The sequence below is a fragment of the Diorhabda carinulata genome, chromosome 6, assembly GCF_026250575.1.
Source record: "Diorhabda carinulata isolate Delta chromosome 6, icDioCari1.1, whole genome shotgun sequence".
Classification (NCBI taxonomy): Eukaryota; Metazoa; Arthropoda; class Insecta; order Coleoptera; family Chrysomelidae; genus Diorhabda; species Diorhabda carinulata.
This window is the reverse complement of record NC_079465.1, coordinates 30,334,048-30,355,112: the sequence shown is the minus strand read 5'-3', so window position 1 is coordinate 30,355,112 and position 21,065 is coordinate 30,334,048. Positions and strand designations below refer to the sequence as shown.

The 21,065-nt window shown below is 31.0% G+C and overlaps 1 protein-coding gene across 8 annotated transcripts; it reads right to left on the bottom strand.

Annotated features, from left to right (window-relative positions):
• Positions 1–620: 620 nt before the first annotated feature.
• Positions 621–21,063, bottom strand: LOC130895130 (dynein regulatory complex protein 1-like). Of its 8 annotated transcripts, XM_057802286.1 has the most exons (13): positions 20,979–21,063; positions 20,369–20,878; positions 20,127–20,312; positions 19,826–20,071; positions 18,515–18,769; positions 18,185–18,369; positions 7,376–7,474; positions 7,092–7,272; positions 5,070–5,440; positions 4,651–4,835; positions 2,349–2,517; positions 1,048–1,176; positions 621–926 (listed from the first exon to the last, which is right to left on the bottom strand). In XM_057802286.1, exons 2-13 carry the CDS (start codon positions 20,821–20,823, stop codon positions 661–663), a joined length of 2,727 nt encoding a protein of 908 aa, XP_057658269.1. In that variant the 5' UTR covers positions 20,824–20,878; positions 20,979–21,063; the 3' UTR covers positions 621–660. The 8 variants fall into 8 exon arrangements, 7 of the variants coding, with proteins under 7 accessions (XP_057658269.1, XP_057658268.1, XP_057658270.1 ...); XM_057802285.1 differs by lacking the exon at positions 20,979–21,063 and having other exon boundaries at positions 20,369–20,928; XM_057802287.1 differs by lacking the exon at positions 20,979–21,063 and having other exon boundaries at positions 621–902; positions 20,369–20,928.
• Positions 21,064–21,065: the final 2 nt, after the last annotated feature.

Genomic DNA, 21,065 nt, shown 5'->3' with positions numbered 1-21,065 from the left:
TTGAAAGATTCAATATGTCCGTTAGCAATTTTTGGGTTTTTTCTTTCCAAATTTTATTTAAGGATTCGTATGCCTTTCTTTTTACCGTTTACAACGACTCCGTCAGTAGACGTGTTAAATGGAAATATCAAATATACCAAGTCGATTTTTTTTTCAAATTTCGCTCCATCGTCCCTGAAGGGGACCGGAAAACAAACGAAACTTAGTCAGTACAAGATCAAATTTTGAGAAAAATTTTAGTTTAAACTTTTTGGAACTTGATGGTTTCGTCGGTAAACGTGTTTTTAAAAAATCGATTCTTTCATTCGATTGCCTTTACCGAATTCTTTCTATTAAGAAAAGTATAGAAACTGAGTTTTCACAATAACTTCGTCGGTAGAAGTGTTAAATGAAATCGAATGAACCGAGTAATCGATTCTTTCATTCAATTCTATTGACGATTTCTTTCTATTAAACTCTAAAAGAGATATAAATATATTTTCACAATTTCATCTATGGAAGTGTTGAAAAAAAAACGAATGAATCGATTCTTTCATTCAATTCTATTGACGAGTTGTTTCTATTGAGAGAGGTATAGAAACTTAAAACTCCTCAACTAGGATATAAAAAAAACCAGAAAAAATATCGAAACATTTATTGAAGTAAAAAAAATGATCTGGATCAAATTCCGCTATCCGATAAATTCGAGGTCGATTCTACGTCACTGGATTGTTGCTGATTGGTCGTAACGATATTCGTAGATTGAGTTGTATCCTCGCTTACGACCTGCGTATCTGTAACGTCTTCCTGCAACGAACTAACGTCGTGTGACGAAATTAAAGGATCCACTTCGGCGAAATCTTCGGTGTTATTCGTACTATCGGACGATTCCTCGTCGTCTTCTTCGTCGCCGTCCACTTCTACTGCAAGTATAGATGGGTGTACACCTAGCGATTAATCAATTTAACTCGTCTTTGCGAATTTACATACAAGGAGAGTTTTTACTGCAACTTTTTTTAATTTTCGACGTATACGGGGGGCGTTTTATAATTTCTTATATATACCTACCTAAACCGTCACCTTGACAATAAAAATGCGCCTCGTCCAATTCGTTAATTGGCAAAGCCTCCTCAATCCCCACTTGATTTCCGAGGATGTTGAGCAACCAATCAGGGAAACCGTTGTTATTTTCAAAATCTATACGAATAAATTCGAATTAGCCCCGTCTATTGACGAATTTGTTCATTAACTATCTTTAAGATTGAATTTTATCAAAATAGAAACAGGTTAGTTTGACGTTTTCGAAATCATAGAATCCATTTATCGAAGCGAAAATTCCGGTTTTAACAATAATTTGATTAATAGACTTTCCGTTTGAATTTTTTCAAGTGAAATTTTGTATCAAACGGTTTTATTTTGGGCGGAAGTACCAATTTCCAACATACTGGATTCGATAAATGGATTCTATGATTTCGAAAACGCTAAATTAACGTGTTTGATTATGGTTCTAAACCGGAATAATGAAAACACGATAACTTAGCGTTTTCGAAATCATAGAATCCATTTATCGAAGTGAAAATTACTACTTCCGGTTTTACCAATGCTTGAATTAACTTCCGTTTCAGCTGTTTCAATTGAATTTTTGTACTAAACTATTTTATTTGGGGGGGGGGGCGACGGTCACTTCAACAAAGCCGAACCGGAAGTTGATAAATCCAATTATTGATAAAACTGGAAGTAGTAATTTTCGCTTCGATAAATGGATACTGCGGAAACCAAGCCGGAAGTACTAATTTCCGATATATTGGACTCGATAAATGGATTCTGCGAAATAGAAAACGCTAAACTAATGTGTCTTATCAAGTATGTAAACCGGGTAAATACGGAAATGTTTCCAATTTTTTTTTGTAAATCTGTCGTCCTACGAACATGGATCAATAAAACACGATAATTTAGCGTTTTCGAATTTGTAGAATCCATTTATCGAAGCGAAAATTACAACTTACCGTTTTATCAACAATTGGATTAATTAACTTCCGTTTCGGCTTTTTGAAATGAATTTTTGTATTAAATTATTTTATTTTTTGAGGGGTGGGGGGATGTCAGTTCCACAAAACCGAACCGGAAGTTAATAAATTAGTAGTTGAACCGAAAGAAGTAATTTTCGTTTCGATAAATGGATTCCTACCAAAGCCGAATCGGAACGACTATTATCCGATATATGGGATTCGATAAATGGATTCTGCGAAATAGAAAACGCTAAACTAACGTGAAATGTTTGCGATTATTATTGTGAATCGGTAGTTTGACGAAAATATGGGAGTTTCGGACTTTTCTTGTAAATTATATAAAAGATGTGATACTCAAACCATCTGGTACTTGATGGATTCCTACAAGGACGAAATTTCCTAAACCGACTAAGCCGTTTATGTCTTCCCTTTGTCCGAAATCGTCTAGTAGATCTAGTACGGAATTTGGATCGACGATAGCTTCGCTGCTTGCTTGTGCTATCGAATTCGATAAAGATTCGGCGGCTTCCTGTAATGCCAAGTTGAAAATATACTCGTAAAAATTCCACCCTGTATCATTTTTAAACTTTGGTGAATTGTCTAAAAAGTTTCCTGATGCTAGATGATAACGGCAACGCCGGACAACAGGAATTGTGTTTTGTTATATGTCATTTTGAAATCAATGATTATTGATTTTGAAAATTTTTTTGGAATGTTGTTTTTTCTTTATTTTGAACGGTTTTTTTGACTTTTGCAAACTGTTTTTGTCTATTATTTATTTTTAAACAATTTTGAACAGCTTGGAATTTTTTTAAACAGTTTTTGGATATTTCTATAGTTACATAACTTTTTCAACAATTCATCTTTTTTCCAAATGTTATTTTGGACAGTTTTAGTTTTTTTTTAATATATCATCATATTCTTTTGTTATGATGATTTTGTTTCTTGATTATATCGGACTTTGATCAACAGTTTTTTACCATTACAACTTTTTCTAACAGTTTTCGACCTTAATTTGATAATCACAAAGTTTTTCAACGGTTTTTGGTTACTTATTTTGGATTTCTTAACCAACTTTCAACTATTTCAAGACAAATTTCTAATTTTCACCAACAGTTTTTTGTATTTCTTTCGATTAATATTCAATTTTTTTCGAAATCTAATTTACAACAGTTTTCGGAAAATTTTCAACAGTTTCTCACATATTTTAACTTTTAGCAACAGTTTTTGTAATTTTTTCCAACTTTCTACGACTATAACTCAATCTTCAACCATTTTGACAAAATTTAACATACAATTGTATTTGGAAAATTTTCAACAGTTTCTAACAAGTTTGAGTAACAGTTTTTGGAAAGTATTCAACAGTTTCCTACACATTTGAACTTTCAACAACAGTTTTGGGACCTTTTTTAACAGTTTCCCACACATTTCAGTTCGAGCAACAGTTTTTGGAAATTTTTCGACAGTTTATGACACGTTTTAGCGACACTTTTTGGAAAGTATTCAACAGTTTCTTACAAATTTCAGTTTTGACGACAGTTTTTGGAAATTTTTATTAACTTGCAACAACAGTTTTTGATTATTTATCCAACTTTTAATTATTCCATACCAACAGTTTTTTCAAATGTTTCAGCTTTTGACAACAGTTTTTTGTAGAATTTTCAACAGATTCTCGCGTATTTCAGTTTCAGCAACAATTTTCGAAATTTTTCACATTAATTTATGATAGTTTCCAAATTTTAACCACAGTTTTAGGACGATTTTCAACAGTTCCTACATATCTTAGTTTCGGCAACAGTTTTCGAAATTTTTTACATCAATTTATGATATTTTCCAACGTTTAACCACAATTTTGGGATACTTTTCAACCGATTCTCCACACATTTCAGCGTCAGCAACAGTTTTCGAAATTATTTATAACAGTTTTTGGACAATTCTTAATAGATTCTCACATATTTCAGTTTCAGCAACAGTTTTAGAAATTTTTCACATCAATTTATGATAGTTTCCAATTTTAAACCACAGTTTTAGGACGATTTTTAACAGTTACTAAATATTCCAATTTCAGCAACAGTTTTCGAAATTATTTGTAACAGTTTTGGACATTTTTCAACCTTCAACAACAGTTTTCGGACAATTTTTAATAGATTCTCACATATTTCAATTTCAGCAACAGTTTTCGAAATTATTTGTTACAGTTTTGGACATTTTTCAACCTTCAACAACAGTTTTTGGACAAGTTTTAACAGATTCTCACATATTGCAGTTTCAGCAACAGTTTTCGAAATTTTTATAACATTTTTCAACTTTAGACAACAGTTTTTGGGCGATTTTTACAAGATGCACAGTTTCTAACATACAACAACTGTCAGTAACATTTCATATAAACTGTCAACAGTTTTTGTGAATTTCTCAACGATTTTTTTAAATTTCTTATAATTGCTATTCAATTTTCAACATTTTCTGAAGAAATATAACTTACGGCAACAGTTTTTAGAAAATTTTTCAACAGTTTTCCACGTTTACCAAATCAAAAACTTTTCAGACAACCCACGTATACATTTTGTACAATGTAATATATCAGGGCCGGCTTCCGAATAAACTTTTTCGAAAAATAATTGAAAAACAAATAAATGTCTGTATATATAAGATCCGGACTTACAGTATTTTGATTTTCGGGATTATTTTCGTTATCCTGTACCGTATCCGGAGCATTATCGCGATTTCCTGCGGGAATATTCGTCGAATCTGGATTGGTAGGATCTTGTACTGGATACGAGGACGGAGTTATGCGCATATTATAATTATAAATATTATTATTATCGAAGGTAATATCTTTCTTGCGACCTTGAAACCAAAAAAAATTTTTTTTTCTCTCGCCGAAATTCCCCAAAAAATCCATCGCAATAACGCCACGAAAGCCTCCCGCATCAACGAACACTCTGTATTCGACGAGGAAATTGAAAAAAAAAAATAAATAAAAAAAAATTGACCGAAAATTTTTTTTCCGTAGCCGCAGAAAAATCTCGAAACGTTTTCGGCGACGCTACTACGAGGGTTATTCCAAATATATCGCATTACCTTCCTTACGTCTGACGTCGATAACCGATCCGTTATCGAAATCCATATATTCGTGAAAGTTTCGAAAACCTTCGGATACATCGTCAGGCGAAACGTCCGCGTTCGTACAACCGATAACGTCGTCGACGTTTATCAAATTCAATGTATTTTCTATGATGCAATTCGTCACCGATTTCATATCGTCCAAAGTACTGAAACTGTCCTTCAAAATAATCGCCGATGATTTTTTTCTTTTCTTCGCCGGCACAGCCGACGGACCGGCCGCCGCCGCCGCCACGTCGATATCTCTCAAAAAAGTTTTCCTCAATTTTTCCGTCTGCGGTTTCAATAAACGTTTCAAAAAGTTTCTACCCGACGTTATGTTTCGAAACCTGCACAAGAACTCGAAAAACTATTAAAATGTTTTCGGTTTTTTTGTTATTCGAAAGAGATAAATGATCAGGAATGTGGCTGTAAGAGCATTAATAAAGAAATACTTCACTACAAGGCTGTAAAATGCGTTAATGATTGTGTATACTTCACTTTATCCGAGCCAAATAAAAGAATGAAGGCTATAAAGCTTTGCAATAAACGAATACTTCACTGTACCAAAGCGAAACGAGAGAATAAACGCAATAAATTGTGTTAATAAATAGGTACTTCACTTGATCGAAACTGGATTAAAGAATCGAGGCTGTAAAATGCCTTAGTGATTGTATACTTCACTTTATCCGAGCCAAATAAAAGAATGAAGGCTATAAAGCTTTGCAATAAACGAATACTTCACTGTACCAAAGCGAAACGAGAGAATAAACGCAATAAATTGTGTTAATAAATAGGTACTTCACTTGATCGAAACTGGATTAAAGAATCGAGGCTGTAAAATGCCTTAGTGATTGTATACTTCACTTTATCCGAGCCAAATAAAAGAATGAAGGCTATAAAGCTTTGCAATAAACGAATACTTCACTGTACCAAAGCGAAACGAGAGAATAAACGCAATAAATTGTGTTAATAAATAGGTACTTCACTTGATCGAAACTGGATTAAAGAATCGAGGCTGTAAAATGCCTTAGTGATTGTATACTTCACTTTATCCGAGCCAAATAAAAGAATGAAGGCTATAAAGCTTTGCAATAAACGAATACTTCACTGTAACAAAGCGAAATGACAGAATAAAGGCAGTAAATTGTGTTAATGAATAGGTATTTCACTTTATCAAAGCTGGATTAAAGAATCAAGGCTGTAAAATGCGTTAATGATTGTATACTTCACTTTATCCGAGCCAAATAAATGAATAAAGGCTACAAAGCATTGTAATAATTACTTCACTTTATCAAAACAGAACAAGCATCAAGACCTTCACGTTTTCGAAGTATAATAAAAAAAATGAAGGCTGTAAAGTGTGATAAAGAATGGATATATCATTTAAACAAACGAAAATTGAATAATAAAGGCTGTAAAACATTATAATAGGTGCTTCACTTCACTAACGCTTAATAATAAAATAGAGATTGCAAGACATGTTAATAAATGCGTACTTCACTTTACCGAAGCAGAAAGAAGGCTGTAAAATAGTTAAATGGATATTTTCTCACCATTTCGAGACAGATAATGAAACATAAAGGCTGTAAAACGTGTAAATAAATATTTACTTCACTTTTTCGAAGGAGAGCAAAAATAAAGGCTGTAAAACGTTTTAACGAAATAGTACTTCACTTTTTAAAAGCAGATAATGAAACATGAAAGTTGCAAAGTATGCAAATAAGTATTTACTTCACTTTTTCGAAGGAGAACAAAAATAAAGGCTGTAAAATGTTTGAATAAATAAGTACTTCACTATTTGAAAGTAGAAAAAGAAAAATTAAGGCTGTAAAACGTTTTAATGAATAGTTGCAATATTTTTTTCAAGCGGAAAATGAATAATAAAGGCTGTAAAACTTGCTAATACACAGATACTCCACTAAACGTATGGAAGGACTTTATCAAAGCGGAATAAAAGAAATAGTGGAAAGTTGTACATGTTATAAAAGAAATTACGACCTGTCCAATTCGTTTATTCTGTTAATATCGAGTTTGGTCTTGTTTATTTCCACTGGCGGGTAAATTAAAGATCTCCTTTCGAAAGTTTGACCTTTCTTTAAATGCAATTTATTATCTTGACTCGATAGACTTGGCGTACTCGAGCTTTCCTCGAAGACGTCGATTTCTTCTTGGAAATCCGCTGAAATTCGGATTTTCCTTCGGTTTAATTTCGAAAATTGGCGTTCAAATATTCTTTTTTTTTATTTCTAACGAAATGGGAGTATTGTATTAATATTGATTACCTTGTGGATTCATTTTCGATTCTTCCGCCATATTTGGCACTTTCGATTGAGTATCCGGTTTAATTTGGTCCGATTCTTCCTTTTCCGCTTCGGATTCGACTATTAAGAAAAATTAAAAGTGGGAATTATTTTTAAAAACAAAAGAAAAATTATAATTTCGTGTTTTTTGCACTCAAATACTCGACGTTTTGATAATAAGACATTTGCGTTACAGTATTTTTGACTCGCGCTGTATACAATCGAGTTTCTGGGGCGATTTTGTTTTTTTTTTTAGATTCGGCGAAATTCGTATCTGACAATGTTTAGAGTATCACCCTGTATAATCGTTTGAAGGGAAGTTTTGGTTTTTCTTAATGTTGAGTGGAAAACCTGCGAGATGATAATCGATGAAAAAATCAAATGAAAAAGCAGAAAACCTGGAAAACAAAAAAGTAGAATGAGTATTGATTGAAGAAAATCAAAAAAATAAATATAAATAAAAAAAATGGAAAATAACGACTAAAAAGATGGGAAAGTTTTAAAAAAACAAGTTAGAATTGAAAAAATAGCAAAAAATAGAAAATTTTGATGAAAAATAAGGAAAAATCGTAGTTAAAAAATGAAAAATTTTAAAAAAACACAAAGAAGAAGCACACAAAACGAATAAAAACAAAAAAATTAGTAGAAAACGACAAGATAAAAACAAAGAGAAAAAAATTAAAATAGAAACAAACACAAAACATCAGAAAAAATAAATAAATAAAATATATAAGAAAATAAGCAAACTATCAATAACAAACAACTAAAAAATGATAAATAAGATTTAAGTTGAAAAAAAAACAACGAAAATTAAAAGCGCGACATACAAAAAAGAAAAACAACAAAAAAAACCAAATAAATCAAAAATTGGAAAACAAGGAAATATTCATAAAAACACTTTTTTTTTGGTACTTAAATTTTTATTTGTGTAGTCTGCGAACATTTCCGTAGCAATTCAGAGGACTTTTGTGGGCAAATCGGTTTCATGAGTACCCTGTGATCGATATAATCGGCCAAAAGTCTCTTCAAAGCCTCATTAGTTTTTCTCAATTTCATAACGTCCTCGCTGACGTTTTTGCGATCCTTCAAAATTTCCAGATATTTCGTTAGACCTTCACGAAGACCATCCCATATGAGCATGTGCGATTTGCGAAAGGTCCTCCGCAAATTAATCCAATGACGTTTGATGTCCTCGTCTTCCAGAGATCGGGACGCCGTGCATCTTCGTTTCGAAAGTCGTTCTTCCATCGTCGGTCCTATTTGCGTCGTCTGAAAAAATTATAGTCACAACCAAAAGGTGTCGGAAAAGTCAATAACCACAAATGAAAAAATGGGAAAAAGGAAACAAAAAGCAAAAACAAAAAAATAGTGACAAACAAAAAAAAAACAATGGAAAAATAACAAAGCAAAAAATTTGCAAAATAACAGAAATGAGAAAACAATTTGAAACGAAAAATATTATTAAAAGTAGAAAACAAACAAACGGAAAAAAGCTGAATAAAAATATGAGAAACTTTAAGAAAAAAAAAAACGAAAAACAATGAAAACAAACAAAAAGGGGATAAAACAATGTAAACAAAAGGGGGCGAAACGCTAAAAACAAACAAAAAAGAAGTGAAACGATTAAAAGCAAACAAAAAAAGAGGTGAAACGATTGAAAGCGAACAAAAAGGGGATAAAACAATAAAAACAAACAAAAAGGGGATAAAACAATGTAAACAAAAGGGGGCGAAACGATAAAAACAAACAAAAAAGAAGTGAAACGATTAAAAGCAAACAAAAAAAAGAGGTGAAACGATTGAAAGCGAACAAAAAGGGGATAAAACAATGTAAACAAAAGGGGGCGAAACGATAAAAACAAACAAAAAAGAGGTGAAACGATTAAAAGCAAACAAAAAAAGAGGTGAAACGATTAAAAGCGAACAAAAAGGGGATAAAACAATGAAAACAAACAAAAAGGGGATAAAACAATGTAAACAAAAGGGGGCGAAACGATAAAAACAAACAAAAAAGAGGTGAAACGATTAAAAGCAAACAAAAAAAGAGGTGAGCGATTAAAAGCGAACAAAAAGGGGATAAAACAATGAAAACAAACAAAAAGGGGATAAAACAATGAAAACAAACAAAAAGGGGATAAAACAATGTAAACAAAAGGGGGCGAAACGATAAAAACAAACAAAAAAGAGGTGAAACGATTAAAAGCAAACAAAAAAGAGGTGAAACGATTAAAAGCGAACAAAAAAAGAGGTGAAACGATTAAAAGCGAACAAAAAGGGGATAAAACAATGAAAACAAACAAAAAGGGTATAAAACAATGTAAACAAAAGGGGGCGAAACGATAAAAAAAAACAAAAAAGAGGTGAAACGATTAAAAGCAAACAAAAAAAGAGGTGAAACGATTAAAAGCGAACAAAAAGGGGATAAAACAATGAAAACAAACAAAAAGGGGATAAAACAATGTAAACAAAAGGGGGTGAAACGATAAAAGCAAACAAAAAAGGGGTGAAACGATTAAAAGCAAACAAAAAAAGAGGTGAAACGATTAAAAGCGAACAAAAAGGGGATAAAACAATGAAAACAAACAAAAAGGGTATAAAACAATGAAAACAAACAAAAAGGGTATAAAACAATGTAAACAAAAGGGGGCGAAACGATAAAAAAAAAACAAAAAAGAGGTGAAACGATTAAAAGCAAACAAAAAAAGAGGTGAAACGATTAAAAGCGAACAAAAAGGGGATAAAACAATGAAAACAAACAAAAAGGGGATAAAACAATGTAAACAAAAGGGGGTGAAACGATAAAAGCAAACAAAAAAGGGGTGAAACGATTAAAAGCAAACAAAAAAGGGTATAAAACAATGAAAACAAACAAAAAGAGTATCAAACAATGAAAACAAACAAAAAGGGGATAAAACAATGAAAACAAAAGGGGGTGAAACGATAAAAGCAAACAAAAAAGGGTATAAAACAATAATGAAAAAAAAAAAAAATTTTTTTCAAGAATATACCTGCTGCTGTTTGTGATATTTAATAACGAATTCCTTAAGGGCGGCTAGTACGTACACTGTACTTATAACAAGGGGATGATTATATTTGCAAGATATCTTTTCTATATCGACTTTTAGCGTTCTCCTTCTACCCGATAACCTTTCTTTTGGATGCGTGTAGCATTGTTCGTCGTCTTCCGAATCTTCGTCCGGCGTATCGATTTTCAAAAGACCATGTTCGTCCACCAACGATTCCTTTTCTATCACCTAAAAATAAAATCAAAAGATAACTGACGGAAATCATATACGGTTTGACGCAGGAAACATTTACGGACACGGTATGGTGGTAATGTGTGTTTATACCTCTTTGACGATATGGCTTATCAGATCGTCGGATTGTTGTATGCCCTCCAAAGTGTATTCCACTTCGATGATTGAAGGGCTGAAATAGTTCGATCGCTGAAACGACGTTTTTGACATATACGACACCTGCGACATGTGACGGCTTGCTATCGCCGTCGATGCAAACGAACCTGTCGACGTAAAAATTTGGTGTTCAAACTTTTGAGGTTATGTGGAGATTTTGACGGAAAAACGTCCATGACACGGAAGAAAATGAAACGAGTGAAAAACAATATAAAACAAAAAAAATTGTATAGATGAAAACCGTTAAAAATGACAATTGCTAATGAAAAGGGCAATAATAAAATTAAGATAGGAATAAATAAAACAAAAATACAAAAATAAACAAACGAGTAAAAAATACAGATACAAATAACAAAAACAAAAGTCTAGATAAGAAATCAAGATAAAACTTAGTGAAAAATCACAAAAAACCAGTGAAACTAACAAAAAGGGATCGGGAAAAAAATTGAAACTAAAAAAAATAATGAAATTAGTGAAAATCAAGTTAAAACGAATAAAAAAATCATTTAAACATGAATAAAAACCAGTAAAATGTATAATGAAAATCAACAGATGAAAATATGGAAAAAGAAAAAAAAATAAAAACACAATTTGATCGGATTAAAACAAAAATAGAAACAGATATAAACAAAATGTAAAAAATAGCAAACAAACAAGTAGAAAAATAAAATAAAAATTAACAAAAAAAAAACTATAAAATAACAAATGAAACGATCATAATCAATTGAAAATAAACTAAAAATCAGAAAACGACAAAAACTAACTAAGTACAAGTATTGTGTATAAAACATAAAAACTAAACGAAAAGCAACAAAAGTTGATAGAAATATTTTTTTATGTAAACAAATGAAAAAAATAGCAAACAAACAAATGAAAAAAGCAAATAAAAATAACAGAAACCAAAATCGACTAATTCTAGTTGAAGATTAACAGAAATAAATGAAAATTAACAAAAAAACCAAACGAAACGACCATAATTAACTGAAGGGAAGCTAAAAATCAGAAGAAAAACAAAAATAAAAAAATAAGTTTAAAATTGATGTGCAAATAATTCAAAAGGATTAAAACAAAAACTAAAAATAGATGTAAACGTTGGTTTTGATGCAAAACAAATGAAAAAAATAGCAAACAAACAAGTGGAAAAAGCAAATAAAAATAACAAAAACCAAAATCGACTAATTCTAGTGAAATAAATGAAAATTGACAAAAAGAAAACTAAAAAAACCAAACGAAACGACCATAATTAACTGAAGGCAAACTAAAATCAGAAGAAAAACATGAAAAAAGCAAAAAAACTAGAATAAAACAATAAGTGAAAGATTTATGTGCAAATAATTCAAAAGGATTAAAACAAAAACTAAAAATAGATGTAAACGTTGGTTTTGATGCAAAACAAATGAAAAAAATAGCAAACAAACAAGTGGAAAAAGCAAATAAAAATAACAAAAACCAAAATCGACTAATTCTAGTGAAATAAATGAAAATTGACAAAAAGAAAACTAAAAAAACCAAACGAAACGACTATAATTAACTGAAGGCAAACTAGAAATCAGAAAAAAAACATGAAAAAAGCAAAAAAACTATAATAAAACAATAAGTGAAAGATTTATGTGCAAATAATTCAAACGGATTAAAACAAAACTAAAAATAGATATAAACGTTGGTTTTGATGCAAAACAAATGGGAAAAATAGCAAACAAACAAATGAAAAAAGCAAATAAAAATAATATAAACCAAAAATAAACTAATTCTAGTAAACAAAACAAAAACAAAACGACCATAAGCGATTAAAAGCAAACGAAAGAGAATTTACAAACAAAAATGAATTAAATATAGAATTTATATGACGGAAAAAACTTACTGTGCGACGAATAGTGTTCCGCGCACACTCTACAATAACAATAAGGTAAAAAAAAATCCGCCATCACATCGATATCTTGAGATTTTTTTATACCCAACGAAAGGAAAACGTTATCCAAAGTAACCAGACTCTGTTCATCGTCCTCGTACGTATTAATCAACAATTTTATACATTTTTCCGTTAAAAAACCGCTCTTCTTATCCAACGCCTTCAACACCCTCTTCAATAACTTCTTATAAGTGTCAGATTCCGTATGGTAAGACTGAAACATCAAAAATTAAAAAAAATTAACCCTCGATCGAACTACAAACGGATATTTACTTTGGATAGGTTGAGGGCAGATGTGGAACGAGTATCGGATTTCGATTTTTTCAATAGCAACGACGATTTTTGTTTGGGGCCAACGCTTGAGACGCTCTGACGATCGCCGATTGAGGGAAAATCGATTTTTTGGTAAACGGGACGCGTCCATCTAACCCCCAACTGTTGTTCGTGGAGTATTCGATCGATTTTAATTATTTTATCTAATAGATTGTAACAATCTCTGGCGTTCAATTTCCATAAGTCTTTGAATTTTTTTTCGCTCGAATTCGCGAACTGATCCGCTTTGTCGTCGATGTCGACGATATTTTTGCGCAATTTTTCGATGTCGCTTTTGGTTTTCTTTATTTTTTTCGTTGTGGTTTTTCGGTAGTCGCTCAGGGTGGTTTTCAAATCGCTTATTGTATCCTGAAAATGTCAATTCAGTTTAGTTCGAATACAAAAAAAAAAATAAAACAAAAAATAAAGCGAAATAAATGAAAAACAAACGAAAAAGTTGTAAAGGCAAGTTTTGTTTGAACAAATACAAAGCAAAACAGCAAAAAAAGCGACGAGCCTCCAAATGCAACGAAAAATAGGGAAAATAAACAATAAAAATAATAAAAAAACAAGCAAAAGATAAAAATAAAAATAAAATGATACAAACAAAACAAAAAAAGCTAATAAATGACTAAATACGAGTTAAAATTAACGGAACCAGTTAACAAGTATCAAAATAAAAAGTATAAAACAATGAAAAAAAGACAAAAAATTATGAAAAACAAAAATAAAAACTGAATTGACTGAAATAACAAAAAAAAACTAAAAAGATGGTAGAAGCAATCGAAACATTTAAAAAAACGATAAAAGAAAATGAAAATAGGTGAAAATGAACAGAAAGAGTTTTAAAATATAGAAAGATCGAGTAAGAAATAAGGAAATTTCTTAAAAACAAATTTATAATTAAAATGGAGTGGAAAAACAGATATAAAACTTCAAAAAATGGTGAAAATAACAAAACTTAAAAAAGTTAATGAAAAGAATGAAAAATTGGAACACAAAACACAAGTAAATGAAATTAATCGGAATAAATTGAGAAGAAAAACTAATTGAAAACCAAATTAAACATACAAAAAGAAAAAAAAAACACCGTAAAACAATAATTGAATCAGTTATTTAAAACGCTTACAATTTTTAATGATTCTTACTTGCAATTTACTCATCCTCCTCTTCTGCTGACTCTTTATTATTAGATTTTCGTTTTCTCTTCTCTTCAACACTTCATAATTATATTCCAAACGTTCTCTATTAAATAACGCCAACGATTTGATCCTTTCGAATTCGTTTTGGGCCTTCTCGATGTCTCTTTCCAATTCAATTTTCGTTTTACGAAACTGTTCTTCGTGACAAACATTCAGATGTCGGATTTTGGAGGATATTTCCTCTTGTTTTTGAAGTTTGTATTCGGTTAAAGCTGATTCTTCTTGGTTCCTCTTACGGTAAAGATCCTCCCATTTTTCGTTGCTTTTCTCAATGAATTTTCGTTTTTCTTCGCTTATTACTTGGTCTATTCGAAAATGAAAAAATTAAATGATAACTGAAACAAATAATACTTGAAAAAGTATTCAATTCAACTGAAAAAAAAATCAGAACTGGAAACTAACTACAAATTACCAAAAACGACTAGACAGTTAAAATTAGCCAAAAAATAATGAAATCAGTTAGAAAAATTTCGAAACACGTTGAAATTAACTAAAAATGGCTAAAAAAAAAATTGAAACAAGCCGAATAAAATCACAAACAGTTGAGATATGATTAAAAAAATTTTATTAGCACCAAACAGCCTTATAACCACCTCAAAATAACAAATTCCAGTTGAATAGAACCAAACTTGCACAGCCATAATTTGAAAATAAAAATTTACCTATCAAATTGAATTCGGTAGCGTAGGCCTTTTTGATAAAATCGATCTGCTTTTCAATCCTACTACCCAAAATGGCGATATCCTGATTCTGCTTCACCTGATCCGAGGTAAACTTCCTTTCGGCCATTCGCACTTCCCCCTTCAACATCTCTATCAAATCGTCTTTTTCTTTGATCAATTCGTCGCATTTCATTTTTTGCAACAGAATATCCTCGTGAATGTGCAGGGGATCCTTATAATCCTGTATCGAGGACCATTTACCTTGAAAATAGACGATTTTCCAATGAAAAATTACGAACCGAATCGCCGCAACGCTTACCGGCTATTTCGCTAAATAACTTTTGGGCTTCGGCAGCTTCAGCTTCCAATCGGGATATGACCATTCCCCTTCCGATGCCTTCGGATTCTTTTCTGTCGAACTAAGTTTGAAATTTTGATAAATAAACGAACGACGATGCATTTTGTTAGAATTTTACGTGCATTACAATGAACTGAAAACCATACTACTATTATACTACTAACTACAAACGCCTCAAATTTAACTAAAAACACACTAAATAAGTTCAAAATGATCGAAAACAAATCAAATTGCATAATAGTAACGGAAAACTCAAGAAATCAACTAAAAATCCTTCAAATTACGTAAAACCACATAAAAACAAGTAAAATTGCTTTGGAAATGTTTTTGAAAATTAATCAAAACTAAAAAAAAATTTACTAAATCAATCAAACACTTGTAAAAATCACTTTCGAAAAACAAATAAAATCTGGTATCAACGTCGAAGAAAATCTTCCACGAATCACTTGAATATTTCTATGTAAATTTCTAGAATCAACACAAAACAAAGAATATTCCATCAAAAAAACCATAATTAAAATTTATTTAACTTCATAAAGTTGAGCATAACCTTAAAACAAAACAAACGGAGATTTTCTTTCCTCTCAAACAACAATAGTACGAATTAAATATTGCAAATATATAAAACATTTTCACCAATTCTATATCAACTAACACATAAATAAATTCACAAACAAAAACATTTCACTTACCTCTCGGGCTTCGTTGGCCACTCTAACGTTCTCCAAATACTCTTGCGATTCCTTCAACAAATTATCCAAAATACCGGCGCTTTTTTCCATCTGTATTTCCACGGGTTCTTTTTTCTCTTCAATATAAATCCCCGTTTCTCTTTGAGTTTGCAATTTAACTGCGGCAACTCTCTTTTCTATTCTCAGTTGTCGCGCCATTTTCCTTTCGTTCGCGTCTTTCGATTTTACCGAAGGATAATAATCGTCGTTTTTCGCGTTCACATCCTCCGTCGATATTATTGAATATTTCGCCGACATTTTTCGTACACTCACACACAAAAACACGAATAGAATTTCGAAAAAAAAAATATTTTTTTCGAAAAAATAAAAATACGGACTACATCGAAATAGAATGAATTGAGGTTATTATTGATTTGATTTAAACATACGTCACATACCTTAGAAACGTTAAGATGGCGTTTGATCGATGTTTCTATGACGTTTTTAGCCGATCGGATTTTCGGTTGTTTACGTTATAGATTATACAGGGTGTTTCATATTGTCAGATTTGAATTTGTTTTATTCGAATTGAATATTTGATATTTAATATATACGAGGTGGGGAAAAATTGTGTTTGGGATCGTTTATTATTATCGATTATAATCGAAAATATTGGAAAACGTCTTTAATTAATATAGAAATTTAACAGAAATTGATTTTAAATGTCTAAAGACGAGTTAAAGTTTTCTTAAAATACAAGTTTAAATGAAAATAAATAAAATTAAACCAAGAAATGTTTCAAAATCTAATAAAAACACCCTCGAAATTGACTAAAATTGATACAAAACTGAACAAGCTAACAAAACCAACCCCTGAAAATGATAAAAATACCTGAAACTACCGTATACCTATAGAAATTAATAAAAAATGCTTCACATTTGACTAAAATTGACTGAAATTGGCTCAAAACTATTGGAAACAAATCAAAGTGACCATAGATCAATATGAAACGAAAAATCTAGGAAAATTAACCCATGAAAATTGATAAAACGAATGAAAATTAATTAAAAATGCCTCAAAATTGATCAAAAATGCCTCAAAATTGACCAAATTACCTCAAATTTGACCAAAACTGCCTTAAATTTGACCGAAATTGCTTCAAAATTATTGGAAACAAAGCAAAATACCAAAAATCAGTATGAAACGAAAAAGCTAGAAATATCAAACCCTAAAGATGGATGAAATACCTAAAATTACCGTATATCTATAGAAAATGCCTCAAAATTGATAAACAATGCCTAAAAATTGACCATATTGCCTCAAATTTGACCAAAATTGCCTCAAAACTATTGGAAACAAATCAAAATGACTTAAACTCAATGTGAAACGAAAATTTCTAGGAAAATCAATATCTGAAGATATATGAAACACCTGAAATTAATTGAAAATGCCTCAAAATTGACAAAAATTGCCTAAAAACGATCGACAATAAAACATTAAAGCAATCACCAACATCTCAAACTTCCGAAACTAACGAAATCCAACAGTAAGTAAATAAAAACGCCTCAAAAATGACAATCTACCTCAAAATTGACCAAAACCGCCTCAAAATTAACCAAAACTGCCGCAAAACAGTAAGAAACTAAACAAATCGACTAAAATTAACACATAAAACTTCTGAAACTAACAAAATCCAACAGTAACTAAATGAAACCGCCTCACAACTGACTAAATCCACCTCAAAATTGACTAAAACCACCTCAAAATTAACCAAAACTACCGCAAAACAGTAAGATACTAAACAAATCGACTGAAATCAATCCAATAAGCATTGAAGGGATCACTAGCACCTAAAAATTCGAAAATTACCGAAATCCAACAGTAATTAGATAAAAACGCCTCAAAAATGACTAAATCCACCTCAAAATTGACTAAAACCGCCTCAAAATTAACCAAAACTGCCTTTAACTATTAAAAACCAATAAAACCAATCGAAATCAACTAAAACTTATTCAAAATGTTAAAAAGTAACATAAATCAACACGAAAACCTCCGAAACAACTGAAAACAAATTAAATTTGATCCAAAACGTAAAAAATCAGATAAAAATAACTTTGAAACTCGTCAATTAGATATATCATCAAAAGTTTTCCATTAAAAATAATTTGTACCAACAATTATTGAAATTAAATAGTAACTTTCAAAATCCCCGGTATACAAACAAAAGCGGAAACTGGAAAAAACCGAATCGTAAAAGCAACTAACCTCTATTAACATCGATAAATCCCGAACCGTGATGTTCGTACCAAAAAGGAAACTTCTGCTGCTCCTCTTCCTCCCATACATCCGAAGAACTATCCTCCGATTCCTCCATGGGATCCAAAACGACGTAATACTCCGTATATTCGATGGATTCTTCTATCTCATAACCGTTTTTTTTCAAAATTCGTCTAAAACCGATTCAACCATTTACTTTTTCAACACTAAAAATTTTGATTCAATTCCACATTGACGTTTACGTCACTTCAAACATTGAAGCCGGTCAACGACGTTGCGCGGAAATTAACTAAAACAATAGGGTTATGTCGTACTTACACGATATCTTCTTCTCTCACGCTATCTCCGTAATATCCGCTTTTAATGTTATATACGGGGACTATACATTTATTTCGACGTTCGTTGTAATGTAATTTGCTTATAGATAAGAGTTTTTGACGGAATTCGACGAACATTTTTTCTTCCAGAGGTCGAAAATCTTGGGTATACGGAAACGGTTTTTCGAATATTTGTTTAAAATGTTCCTTGTTATTATTATTATATATTGGAGGTATTGTAGATTTACTGTAATATCTAAAGTGGATAAATTTTTTAATTACGAAAAAATATTATGGTACAAATAATTAAGATTTAGATATTGACTAGCGAAACACTATATACACGACCAAATTATTAACTTAGAAGAACATTTCAACGGCTTGTCAAAAATTTCCAATATGGCGTCTGTAAACAAACACCCATATGGAAGTGTATGCATTATGTGATTTTTTAATAATTCAAATTTTATTTAATATAATTATTTATTATTAAAAATGCCACTAACGCGTTTTGTAATTCAATATAAAAGTGATTCAGTATCCTATGTATCAAATAAAACAAACGAACTTTGGAGTCCAAAGAACGTAAGTAGTTTATAAAAAGTAAATCATTTAAGCCCGATTCTTGACACTTTTTCACTGTATATTTCGATAATAAGTGTTTCCTTATACCGATTTTCGTTTCAATTTTCTCACTTTAAATAAGTTTACATCGAAATAAAGTTAAATTTACTGGAAAATATTTTAAATAAATAACAAAATGTCTACACAAACGCCATACTGAATCACGTGGTTAGGTTAAGTTATTGGTCTCTTTATAGAAGGAATGAATTTTGGAATTGAAAAAACATGGAACAAATTAGAAAAAGAAGAATTTGGTTATGTTATAAAATTTGTGAATATTTGACAGTTTCATGTGACTAAAAACACACAATTTTAAACTTTTTTACAGCCAAAAGTAGGAGAAATGATGATAGAAGAACTGAGAGGTGATTAAAGACCAAAAAGTGACTGGAAACATAAAATTTTGCAACTTATTGGATACCGAAAGTAGAAGGATTGATGACAGATGAACCGAGGTGGTGATTTAAGACCAAAATGTTATTGGAGGAATACAATTATCAACTTTTGGGCAACAAAAATGATTATAGAAGAACTGAGAGGTGACTAGAGTCAATAAAGTGACTGGAAACATAAAATTATCCACACTAGGAGGAATGATGACATATGAAATGTGAAGCAAAATAATGGATAAAAAATGAAAATATCACTGGAAAAAATGACCATTTATCTAGTAAATAAAAAAACTTACGTGCAAATTCCAAAGGAGTATATATTACAAGCTGTACATGTACATTTACAGGTACTACTGTGTATATGAGAAGAATCGCAACGATTTCTATTGGCTTCAATAGTATAATCTCCTTCTAGAACATCCCTTCTCACAAAAATACCAATTTGGGTACATTTACCTAAAAATTCAGTTCCACTCGGACCATTTCCCGCCCCCGAAAAAAATACAGTGTAATCAGGAAATCGAGTTACTATATTATTCGACCTAAAAGAGATGTTTCAAATATTTTTTTGATATTTTGAATGAATAAAATCACTACCAATCCTCGAACTGCTCCCTGGTCCACTCAAACTTGTGGTCGTAGTGCCGAAGTATTTCCGGGTGATCAAAAAATAAAACGTTAAAATCCGCGTTGGGCGTCGTTACTATCACTATCAACGGTGTGTAAAATCCGAATATGGTGTAAGGAAAAGCTTCTAAACAATCAGGATAGAGATGTTCTACTCTAAAACAACGTTTAATGTTTTTTTTCCCAAACAAAAAATAATTGATCAAGCTTACAATTCAATCGATGTTATGACGTGTACTGATTTGAAACGGTAGCTGGGATCGGCAACACTTCCTACATACACGCTAACTACAAAAGGATCATGTCTAATTCTATCGATATTCTCATAAGGGCACGGTACTAAATGCGAAGCGTATTTTCTTAGGGTTTCTTCGTCGATATCGATAAGAGAAAAACTCGTTAATGGAAACGATCTCATTTGATGGTAAAAACCCATTTCGCCACAACCGAAATCGCATAACGTTGATATCTTGCATCTCCACCTTTCGTCGGTGAGAATGTAATACACTTCTAAATATCTTTGACGAAAAGCCGCGGGAGAAAATTTAAATTTTCGTTCTCTGATTTCCTTTATAAATTGTTCTCTTTTTTTTATTTCAAAGTGTTTGTTTATTTTCTCGAATAACTTATTAGCTATTAAACACGTACAATGGAAAAGTATAAGCATTATCTAATGGTTTTGTTTCGGACTACACTTGTTTGGTTAAATCTAGTTTGAATTCCTTAAATACAAATTAATATTAACCGGTTTTTGACGTTTACTATCACTTGAATCATTCTATTATATATTAAGTTGGTTAATTTATTATTTTATTTACTTACCAATGGTTGTTTGATAAGGAAATAATCAAAAATACCCTCAAGTTATTAAAAAAAAATTAATAAGACCGTACTATTGTTAATAGACAT

Bases quoted from the DNA above. Each gene is read 5' to 3' on its own strand.
- LOC130895130 (XM_057802284.1), bottom strand. From the start codon at position 20,823: ATGCTTATACTTTTCCATTGTACGTGTTTAATAGCTAATAAGTTATTC. The intron at 20,072-20,126 runs GTAGTGATTTTA...CATCTCTTTTAG, and splicing joins AGGGAGCAGTTCGAGGATTG to GTCGAATAATATAGTAACTC. The intron at 12,929-12,987 runs GTAAATATCCGT...TTGATGTTTCAG, and splicing joins CTGCCCTCAACCTATCCAAA to TCTTACCATACGGAATCTGA.